This window comes from Crinia signifera, chromosome 11 (assembly GCF_055691185.1).
Source record: "Crinia signifera chromosome 11, ASM5569118v1, whole genome shotgun sequence".
Taxonomy (NCBI): Eukaryota; Metazoa; Chordata; class Amphibia; order Anura; family Myobatrachidae; genus Crinia; species Crinia signifera.
Window position 1 is genome coordinate 117526130 of NC_139227.1, and position 27176 is coordinate 117553305.

The 27176-nt window shown below is 49.2% G+C and overlaps 2 protein-coding genes across 6 annotated transcripts in view; one reads left to right on the top strand and one right to left on the bottom strand.

Annotated features, from left to right (window-relative positions):
* Positions 1–12587: 12587 nt before the first annotated feature.
* On the bottom strand, positions 12588–26463 carry ZNF408 (zinc finger protein 408). Of its 5 annotated transcripts, none has more exons than XM_083164474.1 (5): positions 26356–26463; positions 24613–24827; positions 24348–24394; positions 17280–17827; positions 12588–14253 (listed from the first exon to the last, which is right to left on the bottom strand). In XM_083164474.1, the coding sequence occupies exons 2-5, from the start codon at positions 24820–24822 to the stop codon at positions 12626–12628; spliced, it is 2433 nt and encodes an 810-aa protein (XP_083020600.1). In that variant the 5' UTR covers positions 24823–24827; positions 26356–26463; the 3' UTR covers positions 12588–12625. The 5 variants fall into 5 exon arrangements, with proteins under 5 accessions (XP_083020600.1, XP_083020597.1, XP_083020598.1 ...); XM_083164471.1 differs by lacking the exon at positions 26356–26463 and adding an exon at positions 26169–26316; XM_083164472.1 differs by lacking the exon at positions 26356–26463 and adding an exon at positions 26185–26312.
* ARHGAP1 (Rho GTPase activating protein 1) overlaps positions 26406–27176 on the top strand; it is a 40428-nt gene continuing 39657 nt past the window's right edge. Inside the window, exon 1 of the mRNA XM_083164475.1 lies at positions 26406–26595. The gene's annotated coding sequence lies outside the window, so the exon portion shown is untranslated. The remainder of the gene's footprint in view (positions 26596–27176) is intronic.

Below are 27176 nucleotides of genomic sequence, written 5' to 3' on the forward strand. Positions count from 1 at the left end.
AATTTTACATATATTATTCTAAACATTAAAAGCATAAGTAAAACATATTAAAATTATATTGTAATGATTTGCTACCAAAATGACCACCACACATACAAATTAATGTATAATGGTCCCCTAAGACTGGGGCTTCCTCCAAGGAATACGTAATCAGCAGGAAATGAATTAACAGATCTCTTTGGTAGTCCATATGTAGTAATGAGCCTGCAATACTCTGGTGGTCCACTAGGGGTGAGTGATCCCTGTAGTACCCCAAATGGAATTTAACTCTTATGTACTTGTATAGGTGACAGGTGTGGCTCTAGGACAGAGCCATAAGAAGTTGTGCTGCAGTCAGATGAAAATTGTGAAATTGGAGCGAGGTACCAAAGAGTATGGGGAGCCACAAAATGGGGGGGGGGGGGGGGGGGGTAAGGTGGCAGGAATTATAGTCGTCTCGCTATATACATTTCTCGGTACTTGTGAGTTATCTGGGCGCCCGATTTTTTGATTGTATGCCTTAAGTTAAGGCATACAATCAGATGCGATGCGATGCGATATCGCATCGCATGCGACCATCGGATGCGATGACCCGATTTTTCCATAGGAATCAATGTTAAAATGATTCCTATGGAAAAAGGGGTCCTTTTCATACCCCTACTATCCAAGTGGGCATGGAGTTGGATATAAACCTGTGGCGAGCGTAGCGAGCCACCGAGCCCGAAGCGTGGCGAGCGAAGCGAGCCCCGCGAGGGGACGGTATTCTGTGTCCCCTCGCGGGGCTCGCTACGCTCGCCACGCTTCGGGCTCGGTGGCTCGCTACGCTCGCCACAGGTTTATATCCAACTCCATGCCCACTTGGATAGTAGGGGTATGAAAAGAACCCCTTTTTCCCATTGAATTCCATGTTAAAATGGACTCAGTCCATTTTAACATTGATTCCTATGGAAAAATCGGGTCATCGCATCGCATCGCATCCGATGGTCGCATGCGATGCGATGCGATGTGCCCGATCCGACCCGATTTAGAAATCGGGCGCCCGGATAACTCACAAGTACCCATTTCTCTTTAGATAAAAAGGGACCTTAATGAAATATTCATGGGATATACAAGAGATTGATAAATTACAGTGTAATAGCGTTTTTATTTTTGGGACTGTCTCATGTTCCACCTGCAGCCAATAGTGTCCCGCGGTGGTGGCGGTGGTGGGGGCAATTTGGAGTCAACCTCCCAGTGCTGCTCTTCTTAGGCAGCCAGGGATGTACGATGTGCTGCTATGGGTTATAGTTTTGCGAGGATTCACATTATAACAACCCAAGCAGAATGAGGTCCCCAAATTTTTACATTTCCCCCAATCCCACATACTATGGAGGTTAGAAGATTGAAGGCATTTACATATTACAGTACATATTAAACAAGCTCCCAACTCTTCTGTACAATATATTTCCTCTGAGCCTGATGTATGAGCTGCACGGTGCAATGTTTTATGTGGACTCCTTGTAAAGTAGGTGAAGATCACTTCATTTGACAGGTACCACGTCCCTTTCCACTCCCCCTTGTACACCCCTTTTGATATGCACTACTTGTTGTCAATTTTATATAAATGTTATATCAGTTTCATAGCAAAAGTTGTGTGCATATAAACGAGCGGATGAAAAAAGCGTATCACACCGTATTAAAACCACCTGTCCCAATATACTGTGGGGGTAACAAGCGTCGTACATAGGGCACACACTAGAACAATACAGGGTGCGCATAAATAAACATAACAGTAACTGAGACACTACAACAGAGCACAGGTGACAATTAGCAGCACAATTCTCAGTACACAATACAGCTGGGATGTAGGGAAAAGAAGGAGTTAGCACGGAGTGAATGGCAGAGCAAACAATAGAGGGGACAAGGGGCATCTCTGCCTAGAGGTGGATTTCCCACTAGGGACGTGATCATAGGAACCAATTCCGTGGATGCTCCGGGGCATGAGCACCCATGGTAAATGGTAAGCGCCCACCAGGCCCGTCAGCACGTCAGGCTGCAGACAAGAGTACAGCGCAGGGCTGGGGGGAGCGCGGCAGGCGGGCGGAAAGGAGGGCGTGCTGATGTCAAACCACGCAGAAGTACAGCCTGTACAGGGCAGAGAGTGGCGGGACGTCGGGAGGGAGCTGACCTCACACCACGGGCAGAAGTAGAGGGCAGAGTGTGGCAGGAGATATATCACTATATATGGATTCAGTATATCAGCAGTGTCTCACAGCCGTGCTGGTGTAGGATTGTACATTTGGTCTGTGATGTACGGTAGGGATGCAGTTACAATCCCGGTGGTCGGAATCCCGACACTTTCTCCCTCTGTGGGAGTCCACGACACCCATAGAGGGAGAATAAATTAGTGTGCCAAGCGTAGCGAGACACCGTGCCCGCTGCGTTGCGAGCGCAACGAGCCCGCAATGGTGGGGCGATCCACGCCCCCCCTTGTCGGGATTTCGGCGTCAGGATTTTGAACCTACTTGTATACTTTCACGGCTCCCATCGCATGCCATCGCATGCCATATGTAGTGGCATGCGATGCGATTTTCATGCATTTGATGTAAAAATCGCATGGCATCGCATCGCATGCCATGCGATGCTATGCGATGGCATGCGATTTTAATCACAAATGCATCCAAATGCATTTAAATTAGTAGCAAACATGTTAAATGCACCCCAAATGTCGTTTTGCACACTGTACCACCCCCACTATCAACGCCAACCCGAAGCGTGGCGAGCGCAGCGAGCCCGCGAGGGGCGGCGGTACGCATCCTACAACCTTTTCATACCCCCACTATCAATGTCGGCGTGGAGTTGAGAATAGAAAGTGTGGCAAGCGCAGCGAGTCACCGAGCCCGAAGCGTGGCGAGCGCAGCGAGCCCCGCGAGGGGACGCGGATACCTTCACAGGTATCCGTGTCCCCTCGCGGGATTCACAGCTATCCGTGTCCGCTCGCCACGCTTCGGGCTCGCCACACTTTCTATTCTCAACTCCACGCCGACGTGGATAGTGGGGGTATGAAAAGGTCGTAGGACGCGTACCACCGCCCCTCGCGGGCTCGCTGTTCTCGCCACGCTTCGGGTTGGCGTACATAGTGGCGGTGGTACAGTAACAAATGCCCTTTGGGGTGCATTTAACATGATTTTAACACGTCAATGATTTCTGTGAAAAAGCGCATCGCATGCGATGCAATTTTTTCCTATACGATGCCCATCGTGGGAGCCGTGATACTACACAAGTACCCTAAATCATTTTGGCGGCATCGATTACTTTCAATGCATTTCATGGGGTGTATTGTTACATTGTGCCGTAATGTATAAAAAGGGGGACTCTGCTGCCGTAATTTGAGAATTGCAGACAACTGTGCTGCGTAATATAAATTGGAATTATTTTGGGGCCACGCCCCTTCCCCATGAAGCCACTCCCCTATATTTTTGGCTTGAGTACCCACCAGCAAAAACATAATTTGGCACCTATGGCAATGATAATGTCATGCCTAAGGCTGGATTGATTCCTAAATGTGTCCCTGCCTAGTGCCCTTCTGGACTTTAAAAGGGTAAGAAATGCAGCCGACACAAGTCAGCGGATCCAGTTTTGTCGTTTGAGCTGCTTTCTGCTCAAAAGCCACCCAGTGTGTACGGCCCGGCCGCAAGCACTGATGGGCGCTGCCACAACAGCCTCCGACGTTCATCTGCTGGTATTACCAGCTGAGCGACAGGGTGGACGGCTTTCCATAGCGTCCTACTATGCAAAGCCGTCCACCCCCGGGAAAATTGCTTACACGGGCGAAAAGCACCCAGTGTGTATGTCCTGAGCGATTTTCAGCCCAATGATTTTCCCCATCATCGCTGTCTATATACGCTGCGCAAAGACACCCAGTGTGTATGCACCTTTAGGGGCACATTTATCATGGTGAGAAAAAATAACATTGAAAAAATGCAATAATCGCCCGTAATCAGCATTTTTAGGTATCCTGCAAATGTACTGTATCAGGCTGCTACGGGCATCGATTTAATCAAAATCAATGTTAAAGCCATCGCATTGTTCCGCAGTTCTCATTAGAAAGATGGGAACTGCGGTCTTATGAAATATATCAAGATCCGAAAGTACGTGGCCGGGAGGTTAAAAGATGCCGAAAAATGGTGAAAGGGAACAACAGAAGCAGCGACATGGCAGAGGAGCGAAAACCATCACCCAAACTGCAGAGCCAAACGCTATGCGGGCGATGGAAAGGAAACCAACTTCCATTAATAAAGTCCATCTGGATCCCGATATGATGCTCCAGCAACTCCAGATGAAGGTTTTCCTCCTACGGCAGAACGCAGAGCTGAGGAAGACCATTTCCCGCCATCATCGTGTCTGTCAGCTCCTGTCACACTGTCATACACAGCCACCCAGTCACCTGTCACACTGACATACACAGCCACCTGTCTCCTGTCACACTGCCGTACACAGCCACCTGTCTCCTGTCACACTGGCATACACAGCCACCTGTCTCCTGTCACACTGCACTACATAGCCAACCAGCCACCTGTCTCCTGTCACACTGCCATACACAGCCACCTGTCTCCTGTCACACTGGCATACACAGCCATCTGTCTCCTGTCACACTGCCATACACAGCCACCCGTCTCACTGCCATACACAGCCACCTGTCTCCTGTCACACTGTCATACACAGCCACCCAGTCTCCTGTCACACTGACATACACAGCCATCTGTCTCCTGTCACACTGCCATACATAGCCAACCAGCCAGCTGTCTCCTGTCACACTGGCATACACAGCCATCTGTCTCCTGTCACACTGCCATACACAGCCACCTGTCTCACTGCCATACACAGCCACCTGTATCCTGTCACACTGCCATACACTGCCATACACAGCCACCTGTCTCCTGTCACACTGTCATACACAGCCACCCAGTCTCCTGTCACACTGACATACATAGCCAACCAGCCAGCTGTCTCCTGTCACACTGGCATACACAGCCATCTGTCTCCTGTCACACTGCCATACACAGACACCTGTCTCCTGTCACACTGTCATACACAGCCATCTGTCTCCTGTCACACTGCCATACACAGCCACCTGTCTCACTGCCATACACAGCCACCTGTCTCCTGTCACACTGTCATACACAGCCACCCAGTCTCCTGTCACACTGACATACATAGCCAACCAGCCAGCTGTCTCCTGTCACACTGGCATACACAGCCATCTGTCTCCTGTCACACTGCCATACACAGACACCTGTCTCCTGTCACACTGTCATACACAGCCATCTGTCTCCTGTCACACTGCCATACATAGCCAACCAGCCACCTGTCTCCTGTCACACTGGCATACACAGCCATCTGTCTCCTGTCACACTGCCATACACAGCCACCTGTCTCACTGCCATACACAGCCACCTGTCTCCTGTCACACACAGCCACCCAGTCACCTGTCTCCTGTCACACTGACATACACAGCCACCTGTCTCCTATCACACTGCCGTACACAGCCACTTGTCTCCTGTCACACTGACATACACAGCCAACCAGCCACCTGTCTCCTGTCACACTGCCATACACAGACACCTGTCTCCTGTCACACTGCCATACACAGCCACCCATCCATCTGTCTCCTGTCACACTGCCATACACAGACACCTGTCTCCTGTCACACTGCCATACACAGCCACCTGTCACACTGCCATACACAGCCAACCAGCCACCTGTCTCCTGTCACACTGCCATACACAGCCATCTGTCTCCTGTCACACTGCCATACACAGCCACCTGTCTCACTGCCATACACAGCCACCTGTCTCCTGTCACACTGCCATACACAGCCAACCAGCCGCCTGTCTCCTGTCACACTGCCATACACAGCCATCTTTCTCCTGTCACACTGCTATACACAGCCACCTGTCTCCTGTCACACTGCCATACACAGCCATCTTTCTCCTGTCACACTGCTATACACAGCCATCTGTCTCCTGTCACAGTGCCATACACAGCCACCTGTCTCCTGTCACACTGCCATACACAGCCACCTGTCTCACTGCCATACACAGCCGCCTGTCTCCTGTCACACTGCTATACATAGCCACCTGTCTCCTGTCACACTGCCATACACAACCAACCAGCCACCTGTCTCCTGTCACACTGCCATACACAGCCATCTGTCTCCTGTCACACTGCCATACACAGCCACCTGTCTCACTGCCATACACAGCCACCTGTCTCCTGTCACACTGCCATACACAGCCAACCAGCCGCCTGTCTCCTGTCACACTGCCATACACAGCCATCTTTCTCCTGTCACACTGCCATACACAGCCACCTGTCTCACGTCACACTGCACTACATAGCCAACCAGCCACCTGTCTCCTGTCACACTGCCATACACAGCCACCTGTCTCCTGTCACACTGCCATACACAGCCATCTGTCTCCTGTCACAGTGCCATACACAGCCACCTGTCTCACTGCCATACACAGCCACCTGTCTCCTGTCACACTGCCATACACAGCCACCTGTCTCCTGTCACACTGCCATACACAGACACCTGTCTCCTGTCACACTGCCATACACAGCCACCCATCCATCTGTCTCCTGTCACACTGCCATACACAGACACCTGTCTCCTGTCACACTGCCATACACAGCCACCTGTCACACTGCCATACACAGCCAACCAGCCACCTGTCTCCTGTCACACTGCCATACACAGCCATCTGTCTCCTGTCACACTGCCATACACAGCCACCTGTCTCACTGCCATACACAGCCACCTGTCTCCTGTCACACTGCCATACACAGCCAACCAGCCGCCTGTCTCCTGTCACACTGCCATACACAGCCATCTTTCTCCTGTCACACTGCTATACACAGCCACCTGTCTCCTGTCACACTGCCATACACAGCCATCTTTCTCCTGTCACACTGCTATACACAGCCATCTGTCTCCTGTCACAGTGCCATACACAGCCACCTGTCTCCTGTCACACTGCCATACACAGCCACCTGTCTCACTGCCATACACAGCCGCCTGTCTCCTGTCACACTGCTATACATAGCCACCTGTCTCCTGTCACACTGCCATACACAACCAACCAGCCACCTGTCTCCTGTCACACTGCCATACACAGCCATCTGTCTCCTGTCACACTGCCATACACAGCCACCTGTCTCACTGCCATACACAGCCACCTGTCTCCTGTCACACTGCCATACACAGCCAACCAGCCGCCTGTCTCCTGTCACACTGCCATACACAGCCATCTTTCTCCTGTCACACTGCCATACACAGCCACCTGTCTCACGTCACACTGCACTACATAGCCAACCAGCCACCTGTCTCCTGTCACACTGCCATACACAGCCACCTGTCTCCTGTCACACTGCCATACACAGCCATCTGTCTCCTGTCACAGTGCCATACACAGCCACCTGTCTCACTGCCATACACAGCCACCTGTCTCCTGTCACACTGCCATACACAGCCACCTGTCTCCTGTCACACTGCCATACACAGCCATCTGTCACCTGTCACACTGCCATACACAGCCACCTGTCTCACTGCCATACACAGCCACCTGTCTCCTGTCACACTGCCATACACAGCCAACCAGCCGCCTGTCTCCTGTCACACTGCCATACACAGCCACCTGTCTCACTGCCATACACAGCCGCCTGTCTCCTGTCACACTGCTATACATAGCCACCTGTCTCCTGTCACACTGCCATACACAGCCAACCAGCCACCTGTGACAGTGCCATACACGGATTCAGTATGAAATCCCGGCAGTCGGGATCCCAGCCTTCAAAATCCAGACGCTGGAATCCCGACCGCTGAAATCCCGACAAGGGGGGGACGTGGATCGCCCCCCCCTTGCGTGCTCGCCACGCAGCGGGCCCGGAGCCTCGCTATGCTCGACACGCAAATTTATTCTCCCTCCAGGGTTGTCGAGGACACCCACGGAGGGACAAAGTGTCGGGATCCCGACCGCCGGGATTTTAACTGCATCCCGTCGTACACAGCCACCTGTCTCCACTGCCATACTCAGACGTTTATTTAAGCAGCAATCACTTACAAGGCAAAACCATGCCTTGTAAACCTTTACTGCATTAATTCAAAGTCATTTCTATATCTTGAAAAGCTTCAGTTTCTAGTGGAGCTAACATATGAATGTAAATCCCTAAATAGTTGATGTCTCTTATAATGGTAAATATATTTGAGGGCATCTAACGCTGTCTTCTCTTCATCTTTCCTTAGAATCAGTCATGGGGTTCTGCTCAAGGCTGTTTGAAGCTGTACGTGGCACCATTGGGAGCTCAGAAGCCCCACATGCATCGCCAACAAAGGTGCCGCTACCACTAGCACCTCCCTGTTGCGGTGATCCCCCCACCATTTACCATTCTTGCAAATAGCCGGGGATCCGTTATGGTAGTGTCTAGATCCCCTTCAGTTCTGACAATTTTTCCATCATGCCCTGGGTCCACGTATACCTGGAGGTCAGATATAAATCTGTGGCTGGGTTACATCTGACCTCCTGCAGTGTACATGGTTTTGTCCATTTGAGAAGTAATTTGCCTTTGTGAGTGAACCAGAATAATGGCCTGTGTTTTCTATATCCAATGCACTAATATGAGGTCAGGCTACCTCTCTACAGACCAGCACTACCTTAAACCAAGTAGACCTCCTATTCCTGTGTTTATTGGGAAGAAGCGACTGATTACCTGATGCTCAGCTGAGCCGCACGGTTGGACAAACTGCATTTCCTATAGCACTGTCCTCTCCTGACATTATGCGGTCAGAACAGTCAAACTCTGGAACTCTCTTCCCAGAGAGGTGGTAATGGCTGGCTCATTAAATGCGTTCAAGGCAAAGTTGGACAAACATTTACTGGAGAAAAACATCCATGGGTACAAATAAGAAATATAATTTGTCTGTAAAATACCAGAACCTACCAAATCAGCAATGGATATCTATACCAGGTTGAACTAGATGGACGCAAGTCTTTTTTCAGCCTTACCTACTATGTAACTATGTATGCCTTTATGCAGGGCCGGCCCTGGGCATAGGCAAACCTAGGGGCATTTAGAATGTGTAGGGGCATTCAGCTCATAGAACTGATCCTGCAGCGACGGGCACTACCAAAAATGCCAGCCTTCTTCTACTGTGTGGCATTATGTGTATAAGAGCATTACTAATGTGAGGTATAATGTATAAGGGGCATTACTGTGTGGCATTTTGCGTGTAAGGGTCGCTATTACGATGTGGCATTATGTGTATAAGGTGCACAACTGTGTGACATAACATGTATAAAGGACACCCTTTTTGGCGATCTGTGGCGGAAATGCAAGTAAGTGTAGACTGACTTATTACCGATGGGAAGAAAAATCATGTGATGGTTGCTGACCGTGGAAGACTTCTCTCTCCTTCTCGCATGCGGGCGTTTGGTGGGGGGCACTGACCTGTTTGTTAGGCTGCGTGTATACAGAGCCTAGTGTACAGGTCTAAATAAGGCCCGTAGTTCAGTCATCCATAGGTTGAATTTGAACTTTTGGGAAAGAAAAGGCGTCTGGTTTCCAGTAACAAAAAATCAGACTCGTCATGAGAAATGTGGAGTACAATAACCCTTAGTACAAAGTCCCAAACACCAAAGGCCCCTATAATATTTGCTGGTAGGGACGCTAACATCACTATTTATGAATGGACATTTTCCACAGCTTGGTACAGTAGATCGGGGCTTCAGAAATCCGGTAAAGCATCATTATATCTTGATATACACAGTGAAAGCACTATAAAATGGCAACAATGCACCAGACTCCAGAATAGGTCGGATATAGGGATGTTGGTCTCAGGAGAGTCATGTAGATCCTGCGCTCTGCCAGCTCCAGCAGAATAAATATTTACTTTAGGACAAGAGGGGACTGACAGATGGGACAGAGGTCCAAAGAGCAGGGTCAGGCAAGCCGATGCAGAGAGCAGGGCGGGGGTGAGGGGGCGCGCAGGGCCCTATGCTGCAGGAGAACGCACATACTAAGTATTGCAGGGGCAATAGCGTGCCTGCACCCCCCCCCCCCACTTTGTGAACGCTTCGCGCACAGGGAGTCTGCACATGCGCAAATCCCCCCCCCCTATCAGAACAGGGACAAAATCAGCACCTTCCTGAATCACCCGTTATGTAGCTCCTTCTAGAAGACAATATTCTGGTTGTTTCCCATAGCAACATCCCATCTTCAAAAGAACTCCCATCTTATACCCCTTTCACACCAGAAAATGCAGGGACATTCCCGGGAATATTGTCCCTGGATGATGCAGGGACATTCCCGGGTTGGCCCCTTTCACACCGGGCTAGTCCCTGCATTTTCTGTTGTGTGAAGGGGGCGGGAAGGATGCGAGGAGAAGGCAGAGAGGTCTCAGCCAATCAATGGCTTCCTATGCGTTTGTATGGGCTTTTTTTTTTTTTTAAGTGTTCTGCTGCTCCCGAGTCCCGCCGCTGCCCGGCAGCGTCTTCTCCTGCCCGGCCCGGCTCCCTGGTACTCTGCGCTGCCCCCACTGACGGCAGTGGCTTCTTACACGGCTCCCTGCGCCCCCCCTGCCCCCTGCTCCTCACCGCCCGCAGCTCCCCGTTAACATGTGGTAAATCGCAAGCGATTTATCACATGTAAATTTGGCACATCAAGTGACAAATTGTATGTGAGCCTCCCGGGGAGCTGCCGGGCGGCTCACAGGAAAATTGGGTCCGATTTGTCCTAAGGACAAGTCATCCTAATGTATGGGGGCCTTAAGGTTGCTCTGAGCTCAAACTGCAGCCCCATAGCCTGCTTCAGATAAGAGGATTCAGTGTAGGTGACCTTAAAATCCTATTACTGCAAAAACAGACACTTCAGGCCTGAATCAGACGCACACTCGCAGCCTAGCGAACAGATCAGCCCCCCCCCCCCGCTAGCATGCAAGGGAATTCCTTATCGCTATGTAGTCACAGTTTCATCGCAGTTATTTCACTTCCGGATGGTTTCCAGGTGTGCCAGAAAATCCGCAGGCATGTCCAAGCATTTTGAGGGAAGGTGGCCTGACTCAGTTGGAAAGTTGTGGAAGGGTTAGAGTTGTTCACATCCGCACAGACTGGAAATGTAATTTGTTGGTTTATGAATTGCGCCTCGATTTGCATTTTACACTTTGTTGTCAGGACGGTGGCTTTCTCCTCACAGTGAACTACAACTTAGCAAGACAGTGATCAGGTCTAAATCAGGACCCTATATCTCCAATGAGTTACTGATTGTGGGCCTGATTCTGGTTCACTTGCAAAAGCAAATTCACTCTCTAATGGACAAAACCATGCGCACTGCAGGTGGGGCAGATGTAACGTGTGCAGAGAGAGAGATATTTGGGTGGGGTGTGTTCAAACGGATATCTATATTGCAGTGTAAAAATAAAGCAGCAAGTATTTTCCCTGCACAGAAACAAAATAACTCACCCAAATCTAAATCTCTCTGCACATGTTACATCTGCCCCACCTGCAGTGCACATGCTTTTGTCCATTAGAGAGAATTTTCTTTTGTAAGTGAACCAGAATCAGGCCCTGTATGTGCTATACCATTTACCCACAATATGAAGCCTTTCAGCTAGTGTGTATGGGTCTTTAAACTGGCCATACAGTACATCAGAATGATTCTAGGCCTGAACACACGAAATCGCACAATCCATTGTGTGCACATTGTGATTTCGGTACTTGTGAGTTATCCGGGCTGCCGATTTTTTGATTGTATGCCTTAAGTTAAGGCATACAATCAGATGCGATGCGATGCGATATCGCATCGCATGCGACCATCGGATGCGATGACCCGATTTTTCCATAGGAATCAATGTTAAAATTGACTGAGTCCATTTTAACATGGAATTCAATGGGAAAAAGGGGTCCTTTTCATACCCCTACTATCCAAGTGGGCATGGAGTTGGATATAAACCCGTGGCGAGCGTAGCGAGCCACCGAGCCCGAAGCGTGGCGAGCGAAGCGAGCCCCGCGAGGGGACGGTATTCTGTGTCCGCTCGCCACGCTTCGGGCTCGGTAGCTCGCTACGCTCGCCACAGGTTTATATCCAACTCCATGCCCACTTGGATAGTAGGGGTATGAAAAGGACCCCTTTTTCCCATTGAATTCCATGTTAAAATGGACTCAGTCAATTTTAACATTGATTCCTATGGAAAAATCGGGTCATCGCATCGCATCCGATGGTCGCATGCGATGCGATGCGATGTGCCCGATCCGACCCGATTTAGAAATCGTCAGCCCGGATAACTCACAAGTACCGTGATTTCTGTATGGTGATGATGCAATGCAAAGTCGTGAGGTCGCACATATGATAATTTGGGATGGGTTGTGGTCGTAAGCAGATCGTATTTTTTTAGGTTGACCGTTCATATAATGTGCATTGTATGCAAGTTGTTCTAATACAGTGGTTCTCAAACTGTGGGTCCTGACCTTCTCAGAATGGGGTCACCACTATGTTGCTGACCATCAGGCTGATTCGTTTTCTAATCTCAAATCAGTGAGTCAAGGAGTCTGAAAAATCTGATACTGACACAGTTAAAAGTAGAACGTAAACAATATCTTTATGGAGATTGTCACACGCCTGATTCCACCTCTATCACCTCAGCTACTGTGCTAAACCCAAGGGCCTGTGGGACCAGTAATAACCTGGGCCCGTGTTCTTTCTGCAGGATGATCCCATTCTCCCCCTCATGTCCAGCTGGGACCGCTAACGTCTCTGAGTTCAGCGGGAGCAGAAGAGTCTGGGGATTCTGGGAATCACACAGCTCCGAGTGCCTGCTGAAGTCGGCAATTACTATCCTTTGTGAGCCGTCGGTGCCTTCGCTGGTATCCATCAACTCCACCAGTACAAGCGTGTGCTCTGGTTCAGCGTCCATCGCTGGTTCCGCAGCAGGACCATCAGCCAAAGGTTCCTGCCCCTTGTGTCTGTGACTGCGCAGATGGCGCTTCAGGCTATGCTGCAGAGTGTAACCATTTCCGCATACATGGCAGCGGAACGGCTTTTCTTCCAGGTGGGATTTTAGGTGGCGCCGGAGCTTGGTGGCGACTGGGTATGTTTTCCCGCAGTACTGGCACAGGAACGGGCGTTCGCCGGTATGCAGCCGCTCATGGGCGCGCAGTGTGTGAGGGTCTTTTAACGATTTGCCGCAGACAGTACACAAATGCATTTCCCCCGTGTGCGCGATAAGATGGCGCTTCAGCTCCGGCTGCTGCGGGAAGGCATCGCCGCAGTACTGGCATTTATAAGGCTTCTCACCGGTGTGAAGACGCTGGTGGATGCGTAAATTCCCCTTGTGGCGGAAAGCGGTGCCGCAGTGGGAACATGTGAAGGGCTTTTCTCCCGTGTGTACGAGCATGTGATTGCGCAGAGAACAACTGTTCGCCAGTTGCTTATTGCACACGCTGCAGTGGAGAGGGGTCCTGGCTTCACTAGAACCCGGTGTGCAGTAATTCTTGCGGTGGATGCGCAGGGTGGGCCGACGAGCGAAGCTCTTTCCGCAGTCCTCACATGCGTAGGGGCGCAGACCTGTGTGCAGTACAGAGTGCTCTTTCAGATCCCGCTGGGTACCGTACGCCTTATCGCAAAGCGAGCATTTGAAGGGACGTAGGCCTTGGTGACCGAGCAGGTGGGCTTTGAAGCTTTCCTCTGAGCAGTACGCCTTCCCGCACTCTGTGCACAGGAACGGTTTCAGCCCACTGTGGATAAAACTGTGTCTCTTCAGGTGGCCCAGCTGGAAAAAGCTTTTGTCGCAATCTGGACAACTGAATCTGCGTTCCGATTGTCCTTTCAATTTTGTGCCTTTATTCTCGGTCTCGTTCTTCACAGCTTTGTGAATATACTTGGGTGCACTGATCTCCAGCCTGGAAACCTTGGTCTGGTTATCGGCCGGTTTCCTAGGCGTGACAGAGCGCCTCCTCTTGGCAGCTTTCCTTCTGTCACAGTCACTGGATGTCTTTGTATCCACAATACTTGTTCCATCCCCTCCTGGATTACTCTTTTCACCCGGTAAATGATCAATACTCTCCTGCTGCACTGATATCGGAGATACATTATTTATCGGAGAACCTCCATCTGCAGCAACTTTGGAGTCCTGACATTTCTCCTCTCGCTTTTGAATACACTGTACAGGAGAAGTATTTGGGGAGTTCTCAGTGGGTATCTCTTCATCTTCAGGGTCCTCGTCAGCATCGCCCAGAGATGCTGGAAGAGATAATATGGAGTAGAAAGATTAGCGGTCATTATACAGACATTATAACGCTTCCACATCGGCTGACTTCCTGCCTGTTAATATCTGGATTTGTAAAGGTAGAATGATCTCTAAACATTTGTATCTACAATAAGGAGTCTGAAACATCGGTACTTGTTTCCTAGCACGGCCACAACGATTTCTATCGTGGTGGTCGTGTCGGAAAAAATCGCGTCGGTCGCATACCAAAACGCACACGACGCGTCCGACGCGATGTACCCGATTTCTCCATAGGCTTCAATGTTAAAATAATTTAACATTGAAGCCTATGGAGAAATCGGGTCCATCGCGTCCATGGTGTGCCGACGCGATGGACCCGATTTGTCCATAGGGTTCAATGTTAAATTATTTTAACATTGAAACTGAGTCCATTTAACATAGGAAAAAATGGGAAAAGGGCCAATATGGGCCATTTCTCATTGGGTATGGCCCCGGCATGTGTGTAAAAAATAATGGCCCCCCATTGTGGCCGCCACCCCCACGATTGACGCGAACCCGAAGCGTGGCGAGCCGGCGAGGGGCGGCGGTGTGCGTCCTCCAACCTTTTCATTCCCCTACTATCCACGTCGGCGTGGAGTTGAGAATAGATTAGTGTGGCTAGCACAGCGAGCCCCGCGAGGGGACGCGGATACCTGTCAAGCCCGCGAGGGAGGCCCCTCACCGGCTTGACAGGTATCCGCGTGCGCTCGCCACGCTTCGGGCTCGGTGGCTCGCTGCGCTCGCCACACTAATCTATTCTCAACTCCACGCCGACGTGGATAGTAGGGGAATGAAAAGGTCGGAGGACGCGCACCGCCGCCGCTCGCCACGCTTCGGGTTCGCGTCAATCGTGGGGGTGGCGGGCACAATGGGGGGACATTATTTTTTACACACATATGCCGGGGCCATACCCGATGAGAAATGGCCCATATTGGCCCTTTTCCCATTGTTTCATATGTTAAATGGACTCAGTTTCAATGTTAAAAAATATTTTAACATTGAAGCCTTTCGACAAATCGGGTCCATCGCATAGGCTTCAATGTTAAATATTTTAACATTGAAGCCTATGGGGAAATCGCGGGCATCGCGTCGGCCCGCATAGGCTTCAATGTTAAAATATTTTAACATTGAAGCCTATGGGGAAATCGCGGGCATCGCGTCGGTCGTGTCGTGTGCCTTCTTAAGGCACACGACCGACGCGATGTACCCGAGTTGTGCTTTTTTCAAAGGAAATCGCGGGCATCGTGTGCCTTAAAGTTAAGGCACACGATGCCCGCGATTGTGGCCGTGCTAGGAAACAAGTACCGAAACATCTGTTGAGTTGTCTGTTATTTTAGACTCCTCCCATCATGTTGTGCCTCCACAACTGCTCCATTACTGCTGACTACATGTGATGTAACTTGCTGGGGTTCTGTAGTAATTGTTATTGTTTGATGCGGTCCCAGAGAAAAATATTTTGAGGACCCCTGATTTAGGCTCTCACTCAGATGTGATAAGGGCATGTGCAAACAGGTCCTGTGACACAGGATGAAGGACTGGATCAGACGGTCAGTGATTGGGACAGGGAGGAGGTGGAAACGGCCTCGGTTTTGTCTGACTTTTAATTGACCATTTTGATACAATGTGTAAAGTCCATTTTACAATTAATTAATACAGAAAAGTGAACGCTCTACACCCAAACTGCTCAGCCTGTGATATGTGCGCCCCAAGGGATGCATAACTTATAATCAAGGGGTACTGCACTCCATTATATATAACACTGCTTATTTTTTTAAGTACACAAAAGACAATCAATAATCTTTATGCAGACAGAACGGACATTTTACATATATTCCTTTATGATGTACTACAATTATTATTGACTTGGGCTGTTAAACCATACATAGGCTGTGTCAATGAATAGTGTAATGGTATAAGAAATTGCACAGACATTAATTATTAACTCCTAAATGACAAAAAGGGCTTTCCCATACTCTTTGGGTAATTAATTAAACCCTTTGAGTGCCAACATCTGTGAGAGATGCACAATATATCAAATGCCGGCGCCGCTGACATTTGTTATATAAATTCAAATAAAAACGTGTAAAAAAAGAGGATGATGAATTAAGATGTTTTCTTGCCAATTTACGCACCTATTTGGACAAATGCACTTGGCACTCAAAGGGATAATGGTGTCCTTTTATTTATTCATTTTCAGTGGAATATATACCCTCCATATATGTATATTTTTGACAAGTACTGTCAGTAAAAATAGTGTTTGAGGCTACAGAAACCTATTATTAGAATTACATTTGGTGAGATAGACGGAGCTGCTCCTGGCGATTCCATCGGCATCAGAAGGGGGCGCGCTCGCGCACCCCGTTCTGACGGAGCCCGCTGCCACCTCCCACGTTCTTCCTTCATAGCTTCCCGCAACCCCTACTCGCACTGCACGTCTCCCAGAAGCCAGTCTCCCAGATTCCGATCCCTGCCACCATGCTGACGGGGGACGCGCGAGCGTGTGAGACAGATGGTGCTCCTGTCTGGTGATAGTTCAGGCTGGCTGACAGGCGCTCCCTCTGGACACACTTTGATATGAATATTTTAAAAACAAACTTTCCTTAGTTGTATCTTACAGTGCATCAATTATAATAGTGTTCATTCTAGCACCCGCCATCTTTAAAAACCCATGCAGTTCCTCTTCCCTGCCTGGGGTGTCGCTGTCTGCTGCAGTGCTTCTAGCACAGTGTGGTCTGTATATCAGCACTGATATGAAAACCAGACCTGTGCTACAAACACCACAGCAGACAGCGACACCCCAGGCAGGGAACAGGAACTGCATGGGTTTTCAAATATGGCGGGTGCTAGAATGAACACTATATAAGGAAGCTCCAAACTACAGGAGAAGCAGGGGGGGGGGGGGATATAATCCTGCTATAGTTACAAATGCCATGGAAACGTCACTTCCTACTTCAGTTACTATGGTCACAAGTCTTCACAGCTGGTAGACATGAAAACGGACCTGCAGCCTGGCTTGTGGTTCCAGCAATCAGCGTGGGGCTGGTCTGCTCTGTAGGGGTGTTTGGTAGGATGTTTTCTGAAAGGCCGGTATTGATGGGCAGCTTGGCTCCCTCTGGTTCTGGAGTAAGCGGTGACACATCTATCTCTTGTTCTGCTGTGACTGCCGACACAGTCATCTCCATCTCAGGTGTCCCTGCTGAGGAAGGCCCCTTCCCTTGTGGCGTCACAACTGACACTTCAGGCTGCCATGATATCAAAAGTGAGTCTTTATCCCCTAAAATCTCTTTGGCGCGATGCAGCAGTTTGTCATCTGTCGTCTCTGCTAACTGCAGATGGAGTTTGGAAGTGGAGTCGCATACTGAATCCTGATTGGATGGAGCTGCTCTCTTCTGGGGCTCCTCCCCAGTATCCTCTAAGTTGGTTGGTTGTTCCTCTGGCGACAGGAGCAGCTCAGAGCCTTGCTGGATAGGGGCGGTGACCTGGAGTCTGAGACGTCCACTGAGCCGGCAGAATTTCACATTCATCTGCTCGGCACTTCTTCCGACAAACCTGCAAGGCACCACAGGGAGAGGTGAGGCACCGCCACAAGGGAGGTGTGAGGCACCACACAGCACAGTCATTATGCCAGAATTGTGCCTTAAAACGATATCAGCGTTTCAACAATAAAATGTATAGAAGTCATCATTTTCTCAATTCTACCTATTGACCTGTTGCCTGCTGACCTAATGATCAACAGCCGAAGAGTTTGTATGTTCTAACCGGGTTTGTAAGATTTCCTCCCACAATCGGAAGACTTACTGGTAGGTCAGAAGCCAGTAACCCTGTGAGACAATATTTTCCCACTGTCTCCCCTTTAGGAGAACTTGTGGAAGCAATGGCTCTTCTTTCTTCTACGATCCCCATGGCAGCCATACATTGGGATATTCCCTTCCCCCACTAGAACAGACAGGATTGGTTTCTCTTGGGACCGCCCACCTTGGGTATAATAGACCCCTCCTTCACCTCTCCTGTATCTTTTTTCCTGTCTCCGTTTAGAAGTAGACAGAGTAGGACAGGTTATTTTTGTTTAAACAGGGTTACCTCAGAGCAGCATGGAGCTGATTGGGGTGGCTCCCCGGGGAGAAGAAGGTGCAGGAGGCCAGCGGTATTTGTCTCCTTGCACGCGATATCCTGCCATGGCAGTACCTGGTCCGGACGTCATACACTGTGGGCTGGTGTATGGAAGAAACAGGTCTGCTGGGGAGACTGTGCGGCAGCCCCGCTGTAAAGCCGCGGCTACACACGCTGGAAGATAAGGCAGAAGGGGCGGAAGTGCCGGTAACGTGTCACTTCCGCCCACAGACGCTGGAGGTGCGTCTTTGAATCCAGTCCCACCGGAAACGCTGGGCAGTGGTTTGAGTTCCGCTTAGCCATTCTCAGGCACAGAGGGCGGACAGGGAACAGTTAAATAGCCAGCAGTAAGTCCTATCATGGCGTCTATCTGCTTGGTGTGTTTGCATGCTGTTTGGAAACGCTGCAGTATTTACCATGGAAGCGCCTTCTCCCCAGAAGCCGGATGATGCCCCAGTGAGGCAAGCCCTTTGGTTTTGGGCATCAGCTTTGTTATTTTGAGCTAGATATTGAGTGTAGTTTTCTCTACATTTTTAGTGCGCCTGTCTCTCCTGTACACAAGAAGAGGACAGCAAAGAAAAAGTTCATAGAAGCAGTTTGCATGACATGTGATCAGACCTTTGCTTCAAGTCAGAAAAAGTCAGTATGTGAATTGTGTGAAATGGCACAGTCTAAAGTGGCAAAGAAGCCAGAACATTCGGAAATGCTTAAAGAGTTAATGGCATGAATGAAGCAGAATTTTGTTTCTAAGAATGAATTTGCTCAAAGTCAATCTACTAAAAGGTCTAGAGTACAAGCAGAGTTTACACCTGAAGAGAATTCTTCTGATGAGTTTGAGTGTGAAGATAAGGAGTCGTCTGACGAGTCTGGTGAAGTGGAAGATGTCAGATCATTTAACTTAGAGCTTGTAGAAAACCTGCTTAAAAATATTTACAAAGCCATGAATTTCAAAGAGGCGGCCTCCACATCGGACAGAGACCCCTTATATGAGGACAGAGATAAGAAGGGGAGAACCTTTCCACTTAACAAGATGGTGAGAGACATGATAAATAAAGAGTGGATCAATGTCGACAAGAAGTTTACCTTGGGTAATAGGGTAGAAAAAATGTACCCATTTAAGGATGAGGACCTACTGGGATGGTGTACCTTACCCAAGGTAGATGCAGCGGTGGCAGAAATCATATCAAAATCTACCATACCAGTTGAAGATGCTGCGGCATTTAAGGATACCATGGACAGAAAAATTGAAAATTCTTTCCGTAAAGTACACTCAGCCTCTGCAGGCTCCCTGAAAGCCAACGTGGCTATGGCCTCTGTTGCTAGGGCCGTTCGACTTTGGGCCTCCAACCTAAAAACGGATATGGAGGAGAAGATATCAAAACAACACCTTCTAAAAAATTTAGAAGTCATGCAAAAGGCCATCGACTATATGTGTGAAGCCTCACTAGACGGGGTGTCCTTTGCAACCAAGGCTATGGCAGCAGGTGTAACAGGGCGTAGGGCTCTATGGCTTAAGCCTTGGAACGCGGATGCTAATTCAAAGAATAAGCTCACGAACTTACCCTTTGAAGGCAAATTCCTCTTCGGCTCCAAGCTGGACACTATGATCCAGAGGATTTCAGGGGGAAAGTCAATCCGGTTACCCCAGGAAAAGAGGAATCGCTTCAACTTTCCGGCCTCATCTAAACAAGCTTATAGGGAGGCGAAGACCTACCGCCCTGGCAAAACGTATTACAAGAGAGGGAATGCTAATACCTCCAGGCAGCCCTTTCGACAAAATTTTCGTGGCCGATATCAACCAGAAAAGGATTGGGGCCAAAAGGGAAAGTTATGACTATCTTCAGGTGAAGAAGATTGGGGCCAGACTTATGCTGTTCACAGAGTGTTGGAAGATGATGATAAGAGACACCTGGGTGTTGAACATAATACAACAGGGATACTGTATAGAATTCGAAAGAATCCCCTCCCATCACAGATTCATGAAATCAAGGATACCAGGACTTTCAGAAGAAAGAGAAGCGCTGTTCTTAAAAATCGATCAACTCCTACAGTCAGGGGCCATAGAGTCAGTGCCAGAAAAGGAACGCAGAAAGGGTTTCTATTCGAATCTATTCCTGGTACGGAAACCGAATGGCTCATTCAGAACGATTCTGGATTTGAGGGAGTTGAATGTATATATAAAACAGATAAGGTTCAGGATGGAGACCTTGAGTTCTATTGTGATGGGGATAAGAAAAGAAGACTACCTCGCATCGATAGATCTCAAGGATGCATATTACCACATTCCGATCAATCGATGGTACAGAAAGTTCCTGAGGTTTTCAGTGGCCAATCATCATTTTCAGTTTACTTGTCTGCCCTTTGGGCTGAAAACTTCACCAAGAGTTTTTACCAAGGTGTTAGTGACAGTGATTGCAGCACTAAGGATGCAGAAGATTCAAGTATGGCCCTACTTGGACGATCTGCTCATTGCAGGAGAATCTCTAATAGAGACAGAAACCAATGTGAAAAGGACCACAGACCTATTACAGTATCTAGGTTGGGTCATAAACAAGGAGAAGAGTCAGCTGCTACCGGTACAGAAAATACAATTTTTGGGAGCCATGATAGACACGCAGCAGTTCTCAATTTCTCTTTCGCCAGACAGATGCAGAAAGATAAAAGAGTTAGTCGACATCTTACTACAAAAGAGAAGATTTCCCCTAATTATGGCCACCCAATTACTGGGTATGATGGCCTCTTGCATCAAAATTGTTCCTTGGGCACAGTGGAAAATGAGGAAACTCCAATGGCTACTGATTCCTCTACAAAAGAGAGGGTGTGGCGACCAACAACTGATCTCATTACAACAGGAGTTGAAGAAGGATCTAATATGGTGGACACAGGGGCTAGAATACAGAAAGACCAGCCTAAAGGAACCTGTGTTTTGTATAGTAACCACAGACGCCAGTCTCTTCGGATGGGGCGCCCATGTCGAAGGGAGGTCAGTCCAGGGTATTTGGACAACAGAAGAAGCAAGGAACTCATCGAATATGAGGGAGTTGCAAGCGGTATGGGAAGCCATAAATTGTCTGAAAGAAGAAATCGGCAATTCCCATTTAAGAATTATGTCGGACAATGTCACTGTGGTTTCCCACATAAACCATCAGGGGGGCACAAGAAGTATAAAACTTATGCGCATGTCAGAGAAGATAATGTGTTGGGCAGAACACAACTTGAAATCCATGACAGCGGTGTATATCCCAGGAAGAAGGAATACCCTGGCAGACTTCCTGAGTCGAGAAGTAGTGTCCCCAGGAGAGTGGCAGTTGAATCAGGAAATATTCTCCCAAATAGAAAGAAGATTTGGCAGCCCAGAAATAGACCTGATGGCAAGCTTTGGGAACAAGAAGGTAAACAGCTTCTTTCAAAATCTTTTCATCCGCAGGCCCGAGCAATAGATGCTCTGTCAGTAAAGTGGAACTTCAGACTGGGATACATATTCCCGCCCTTCCCTATGATTGGAAAGGTCCTGAAGAAGATAAGAGAAGACCGGGTAGAAGTGATAGCAATACTACCTTACTGGCCAAGAAGACCTTGGTTCGTCAATGTTCTGAAGATGGCAGTACAAGAACCTTGGCCCCTACCCGACAGAGTGGATATGCTGCACCAGGGTCCGGTTTATCATCCAGAGCCCAAGAAATTATCACTAAAGGCATGGAGATTGAACGGAAGATCCTGAAAAGACATAACCTGTCCCCCCAGGTTATGGAAATGATGCTGAAAGCCAGGAAGGACATATCATCCCTGGCATACTACAAGACATGGATCAGATTTATTGATTGGGGCCAATTCAGAGGTGATTTCTCCTCCATAACAACGGATAGAGTGCTACAGTTCCTTTACGAAGGTTTCCAGATGGGTCTTGCTCCTGCCACAATTAAATCGCAGATATCAGCACTAGGGGTGCTATTGGATAGATCTTTAGCAGAAGAAAAACTGATAAAAAGATTCAACAGGGCTATGAAGCGGATCCAGCCACCAGTCAAGGCTATAGTGGCACCGTGGGATCTAAATCTGATGCTGTCGGTCCTAACCAAGTGTCCGTTTGAGCCCCTAACGGAGTGTTCTTTGAGATTCTTAACTTGGAAAACAGTATTCTTAGTAGCAGTTACCTCTGCGAGAAGAGTGAGTGAGTTGCAGGCTCTATGGATCGAAGAGCCCTATTTGGTTATCTTCCCTGACAGAGTTGTCCTAAGGACTCACCCAGAATTTGTACCAAAAGTGGTGTCAGCCTTCCACCTCAATCAGGAAATCACTTTACCCAGTTTCGATCCTAGACCTGAAAATGAGGAACAACAAGCCTGGCATACTTTAGATCTAGTCCGAGTGATTTCTATCTATCTGGAAAGAACTAAGGTTTTCAGAGTGACCAAAATTTGTTCGTCATTCCTGAAGGTGTCAGGAAAGGAAAAGAACCTGGGAAACAGACAATATCCAGATGGATAAGAGAGACTATTGTTACAGCCTACAAGCAGGAAGGCAAGAAGATACCTCCTATTGTACAGGCACACTCAACGCGGGCAGTATCTACTTCCTGGTCGAACAAGGCCAAAGCGTCGGTGACAGAAATATGCAAAGCGGCTACCTGGTCGTCAGTACACACTTTTGTGAATCACTATGCTCTTGACGTTTCTCTAGCCCACTTTGGGAAGCATGTACTTTAAGAGGCAGTTTCCTAAATACCTCTTGATAATAAAAGATTATTTTACATGCATTTACCCTCCTGTTTATTTCTTGGGTATGTCCCAATGTATGGCTGCCATGGGGATCGTAGAAGAAAGAGTCGAATTATACTCACCGATAATTCCTTTTTCTTCCTAGAGATCCCATGGCAGCCACTGATTGCCCTCCCTTGTATTCTGATGTGTTTTCTCTAGGGACCAAGAGACGGAGACACTCAAAAGATACAGGAGAGGTGAAGGAGGGGTCTATTATACCCAAGGTGGGCGGTCCCAAGAGAAACCAATCCTGTCTGTTCTAGTGGGGGAAGGGAATATCCCAATGTATGGCTGCCATGGGATCTCTAGGAAGAAAAAGGAATTATCGGTGAGTATAATTCGACTCTTTTTTTCCCACATTTGGCGCTATTCTACAAGATTTATGGCTCTGGGTCCAGTTTTTCTTTACACCCCTTCTAGGTACCACACTACTGACTAACCTAAAGATTAGTCACGCCCCCCTTTCACTCCCAGACCTCACACAGGGGCAGATTTATTAATCCTGGTGAAGTGATAAAGTGGCTGGTACTTTATCACCGGCCAATCAGCTCCTATCATTTTTCAAACCCAGCCTGTAACTTGACAGTTAGGAGCTGATTGGCCGGAGATAATGTACCAGCCGCTTTGTCACTTCATGGAGCATAATAAACATGCCCCATAGCACCAGGACAGACTTCCCATTGGAAGGCTACAGACACACCCTCCGTTTCTGCTTACTCCCTGGAAATCGGCTTTGTTTATGAAACGGAGCATATAATGAATTATGTACGAGGCTGATTCCTTCTATAAGACGTAGCGTCCATGGATGTAATATACTCCTTTCTCTACTCTCCCATTCTGGAGGTCCACTTTTAGCGGGCCCTATCTGCTCTATGATTACGCGATACCCCCTCCCCACTCTTCTTCCTCCTTCTATATTGAAAACTTGGCATCTGCTGTCTTTATCATCTTTTTATTCGATGTTGCACACTTTGTGTTGTTATCTCCTTGTTCTGACTGTCACTCCCCTGCGTGGGATGTTTGCCAGCTCCTGTTCTGCCCGTCTTGATATTTGATGACTTAATAAACTTTCTATAAAAAATAAAAATGTACTTATGCGTATATAGATTGTAAGCTCCTCAGACTGGGGCAGGGACTGATGTGAATGCATGAAAAGCGATGAGGAAGAAGTGTAGGTATCCTTGTTTAGTCATACATACCTCAACCACCCAAGTCCAGTCTCTGGGGACAAAGAAGTGAGACCTTCCTGTAAAGACATGAACAGAGAATGAACCCAGAGTACTAACATTCATTCTAGCACCTTGGAACGGTCATAGCCCACGCAGTTCCTCTTTGCTGGCTTGGGGCTTCACTCTCTGCTCTGGTGGTCATAGCACACTCTGGTCTGTATTTCAGTGCTGAGATACAGAACAGAGTGTGTTAGAAGCACTGGAGCGTATTGCTTATAAACAGAAGCACACTAACCTCACTAATGGACAGTCCATCTTCACCGTTAGGGCTGTAGGGTGGAAGGAATGAACCACTAGGCAAAGGCTCAGCAACACACCACAATCCCAGACCTTCGTCCTGTGACAGAGTGGGACCCAAGGCCAGACCACGAGGGAGACTCTGCAAGGCCTGCCAGGCAGCATTCTGTGTGTCTCCCACAGGCTGGGGTGAGACTGGTGAATTCATACAACCTATACAAAGACAAGGGTCTGTGAGGACACATACTGAGGCACATGTTACCTAACATACCAAGCACAACTTCACCCACTAAGAAAAACCTATACTGTAAGGTCCACATACATCAGACCAATCATAAGGTAGCAGACTAGCTTTCGAAGCATTTGCTTCGAGCAAGCTTACTAGTCACAAATATATTTCATATACAGAAAGGCTGGAAACATTGATATCTATGTAACAAATTGTGTTAAATGTCAAAACATCCCATCCATGGCCCCTAGGATATCAACGGCTCATTTCCTGAGGTTTACTAAACGTTCACTACACGAGGGCTGTCTGGCTGCTGCATTGCACCAATCTCCTGTTCCTGCAGCCTCCAATACAATAGTGGCCCTTACATATGGGGCTAGCTCAGCTGTATGGGGGGGGGGGGGGCACAGGTTTATATATAGGGAGCAAAGCTGTATGGGGGACACAGCTGTATAGTATATATCAGGTACTCAGCACTATGGGAGCAGAGCTGTATACACAGGAAGCACAGCTGTAGGGGGGGGGGGGGGCACAGATTTATATATAGTAAACTCAGCTGTATGGGGGAGGTACATCTGTATACATAGGGAGTTCAGATGTATGGGGGGGGGGCAGAGCTGTATACATAGAGAGCTCAGATGTATGGGGGGGGGGCATCTTTATATATAGGGAGCTAAGCTGTATGGTTGGGGGGGGGGGGGCACAGCTGTATACACAGTGAACTCACCTGTATGGGGAGGTACATCTGTATACATAGGGAGTTCAGATGTATGGGGGGAGCAGAGCTGTATATATAGAGCGCTCATCTGAATGGGGGAGGGGGGGGGGCATATATTTATATATAGGGAGCTAAGCTGTATGGGGACACAGCTGTATATATCATGTGCTCAGCACTTTGGGGGGCTCAGCTGTATACACAGGAATCACATCTGTATGGGGGCACAGCTTTATATATATAGGGAGCTAAGCTGTATGGGGACACAGCTGAATACATAGGGAACTCAACTGTATATAACAGGTGCTCAGCTCTATGGGGGCAGAGCTGTATACATATGGAGCTCAGCTGTATTGGGGGGGGGGGGAGCTGTATACACAGGAAGCACAGCTGTATGGGGGCGCAGCTTTATATATAGGAAGCCCAGTTCTATGGGGGCCTGCACAACATTACAGGGGGACGCAGCTGTTTCATACACAGGACAGACTGGGGAACTCTCTGGCATCTCGGCTAGTGTGGGACTACATGTCCCAGCATGCCATGCAGCACAGATCTGTAACGTCACACCCTGCTCGGACACTCTCCCACCCTGTACCCAGCCCAGTAATACCGCAGCCGTCACTCACAGACCCGCGGGTAACCGGCTCGCAGCAAGAGGTAAACATCCGGATCTGGTAGTCAGGGAGTCCCGCCGGAAGTAGCCCCTACATTAACTACGTCCCCCAGGAACCATGCCCGGGACACATCAGTTCCGTACACACCCGCCCGTATGTATCATATAGCTTAGGGACGCGTACAGGATATTCCGGGCGGAGACTCGCTGCTGCTGCTCCCAACCACAGAACTACACTTCCCAGAGGCCACTGCGAGACAACATGAGCGGACACGCCCCGCGGAGGTGCTAGAGGGACTGACAGTGGGAGGGCTTCGGTTGCTATGGCAACCTTGTTTCCCCTTCCGCTCGGGACCCGGATGCCTATACGCTGAGGAGTAGACAGGAGAGCTGCCGTATACACACCCGGGAGCCGCGGCTACAGGTAAGCTGACGTCACCGGTCACATGACATTGCCCCCCATATACCTGTCCTGTCCCCAACACTAGCTCATCAGGGACTGCGGCTGCCAGCTCTGCCTCCTGCCAGGGACGGTCCCAGGGACTGCGGCTGCCAGCTCTGCCTCCTGCCAGGGACGGTCCCAGGGACTGCGGCTGCCAGCTCTGCCTCCTGCCAGGAACTGTCCCAGGGACTGCGGCTGCCAGCTCTGCCTCCTGCCAGGGACGGTCCCAGGGACTGTGGCTGCCAGCTCTGCCTCCTGCCAGGGACTGTGGCTGCCAGCTCTGCCTCCTGCCAGGGACTGTCCCAGGGACTGCGGCTGCCAGCTCTGCCTCCTGCCAGGAACTGTCCTAGGGACTGCGGCTGCCAGCTCTGCCTCCTGCCAGGGACTGTCCCAGGGACTGCGGCTGTTAGCTCTGCCTCCTGCCAGGGACTGTCCCAGGGACTGCGGCTGTTAGCTCTGCCTCCTGCCAGGGACTGTCCCAGGGACTGCGGCTGCCAGCTCTGCCTCCTGCCAGGGACTGCGGCTGCCAGCTCTGCCTCCTGCCAGGGACTGTCCCAGGAACT

Bases quoted from the DNA above. Each gene is read 5' to 3' on its own strand.
- ZNF408 (XM_083164470.1), bottom strand. From the start codon at position 25,649: ATGAGCGCTCTATATATACAGCTCTGCTCCCCCCATACATCTGAACTC. The intron at 24,828-25,570 runs GTGAGTTCACTG...GTCTTTGTATAG, and splicing joins AGATGTACCTCCCCATACAG to GTTGTATGAATTCACCAGTC. The intron at 14,254-17,279 runs GTCCGTTTTCAT...TATCTCTTCCAG, and splicing joins AACCACAAGCCAGGCTGCAG to CATCTCTGGGCGATGCTGAC.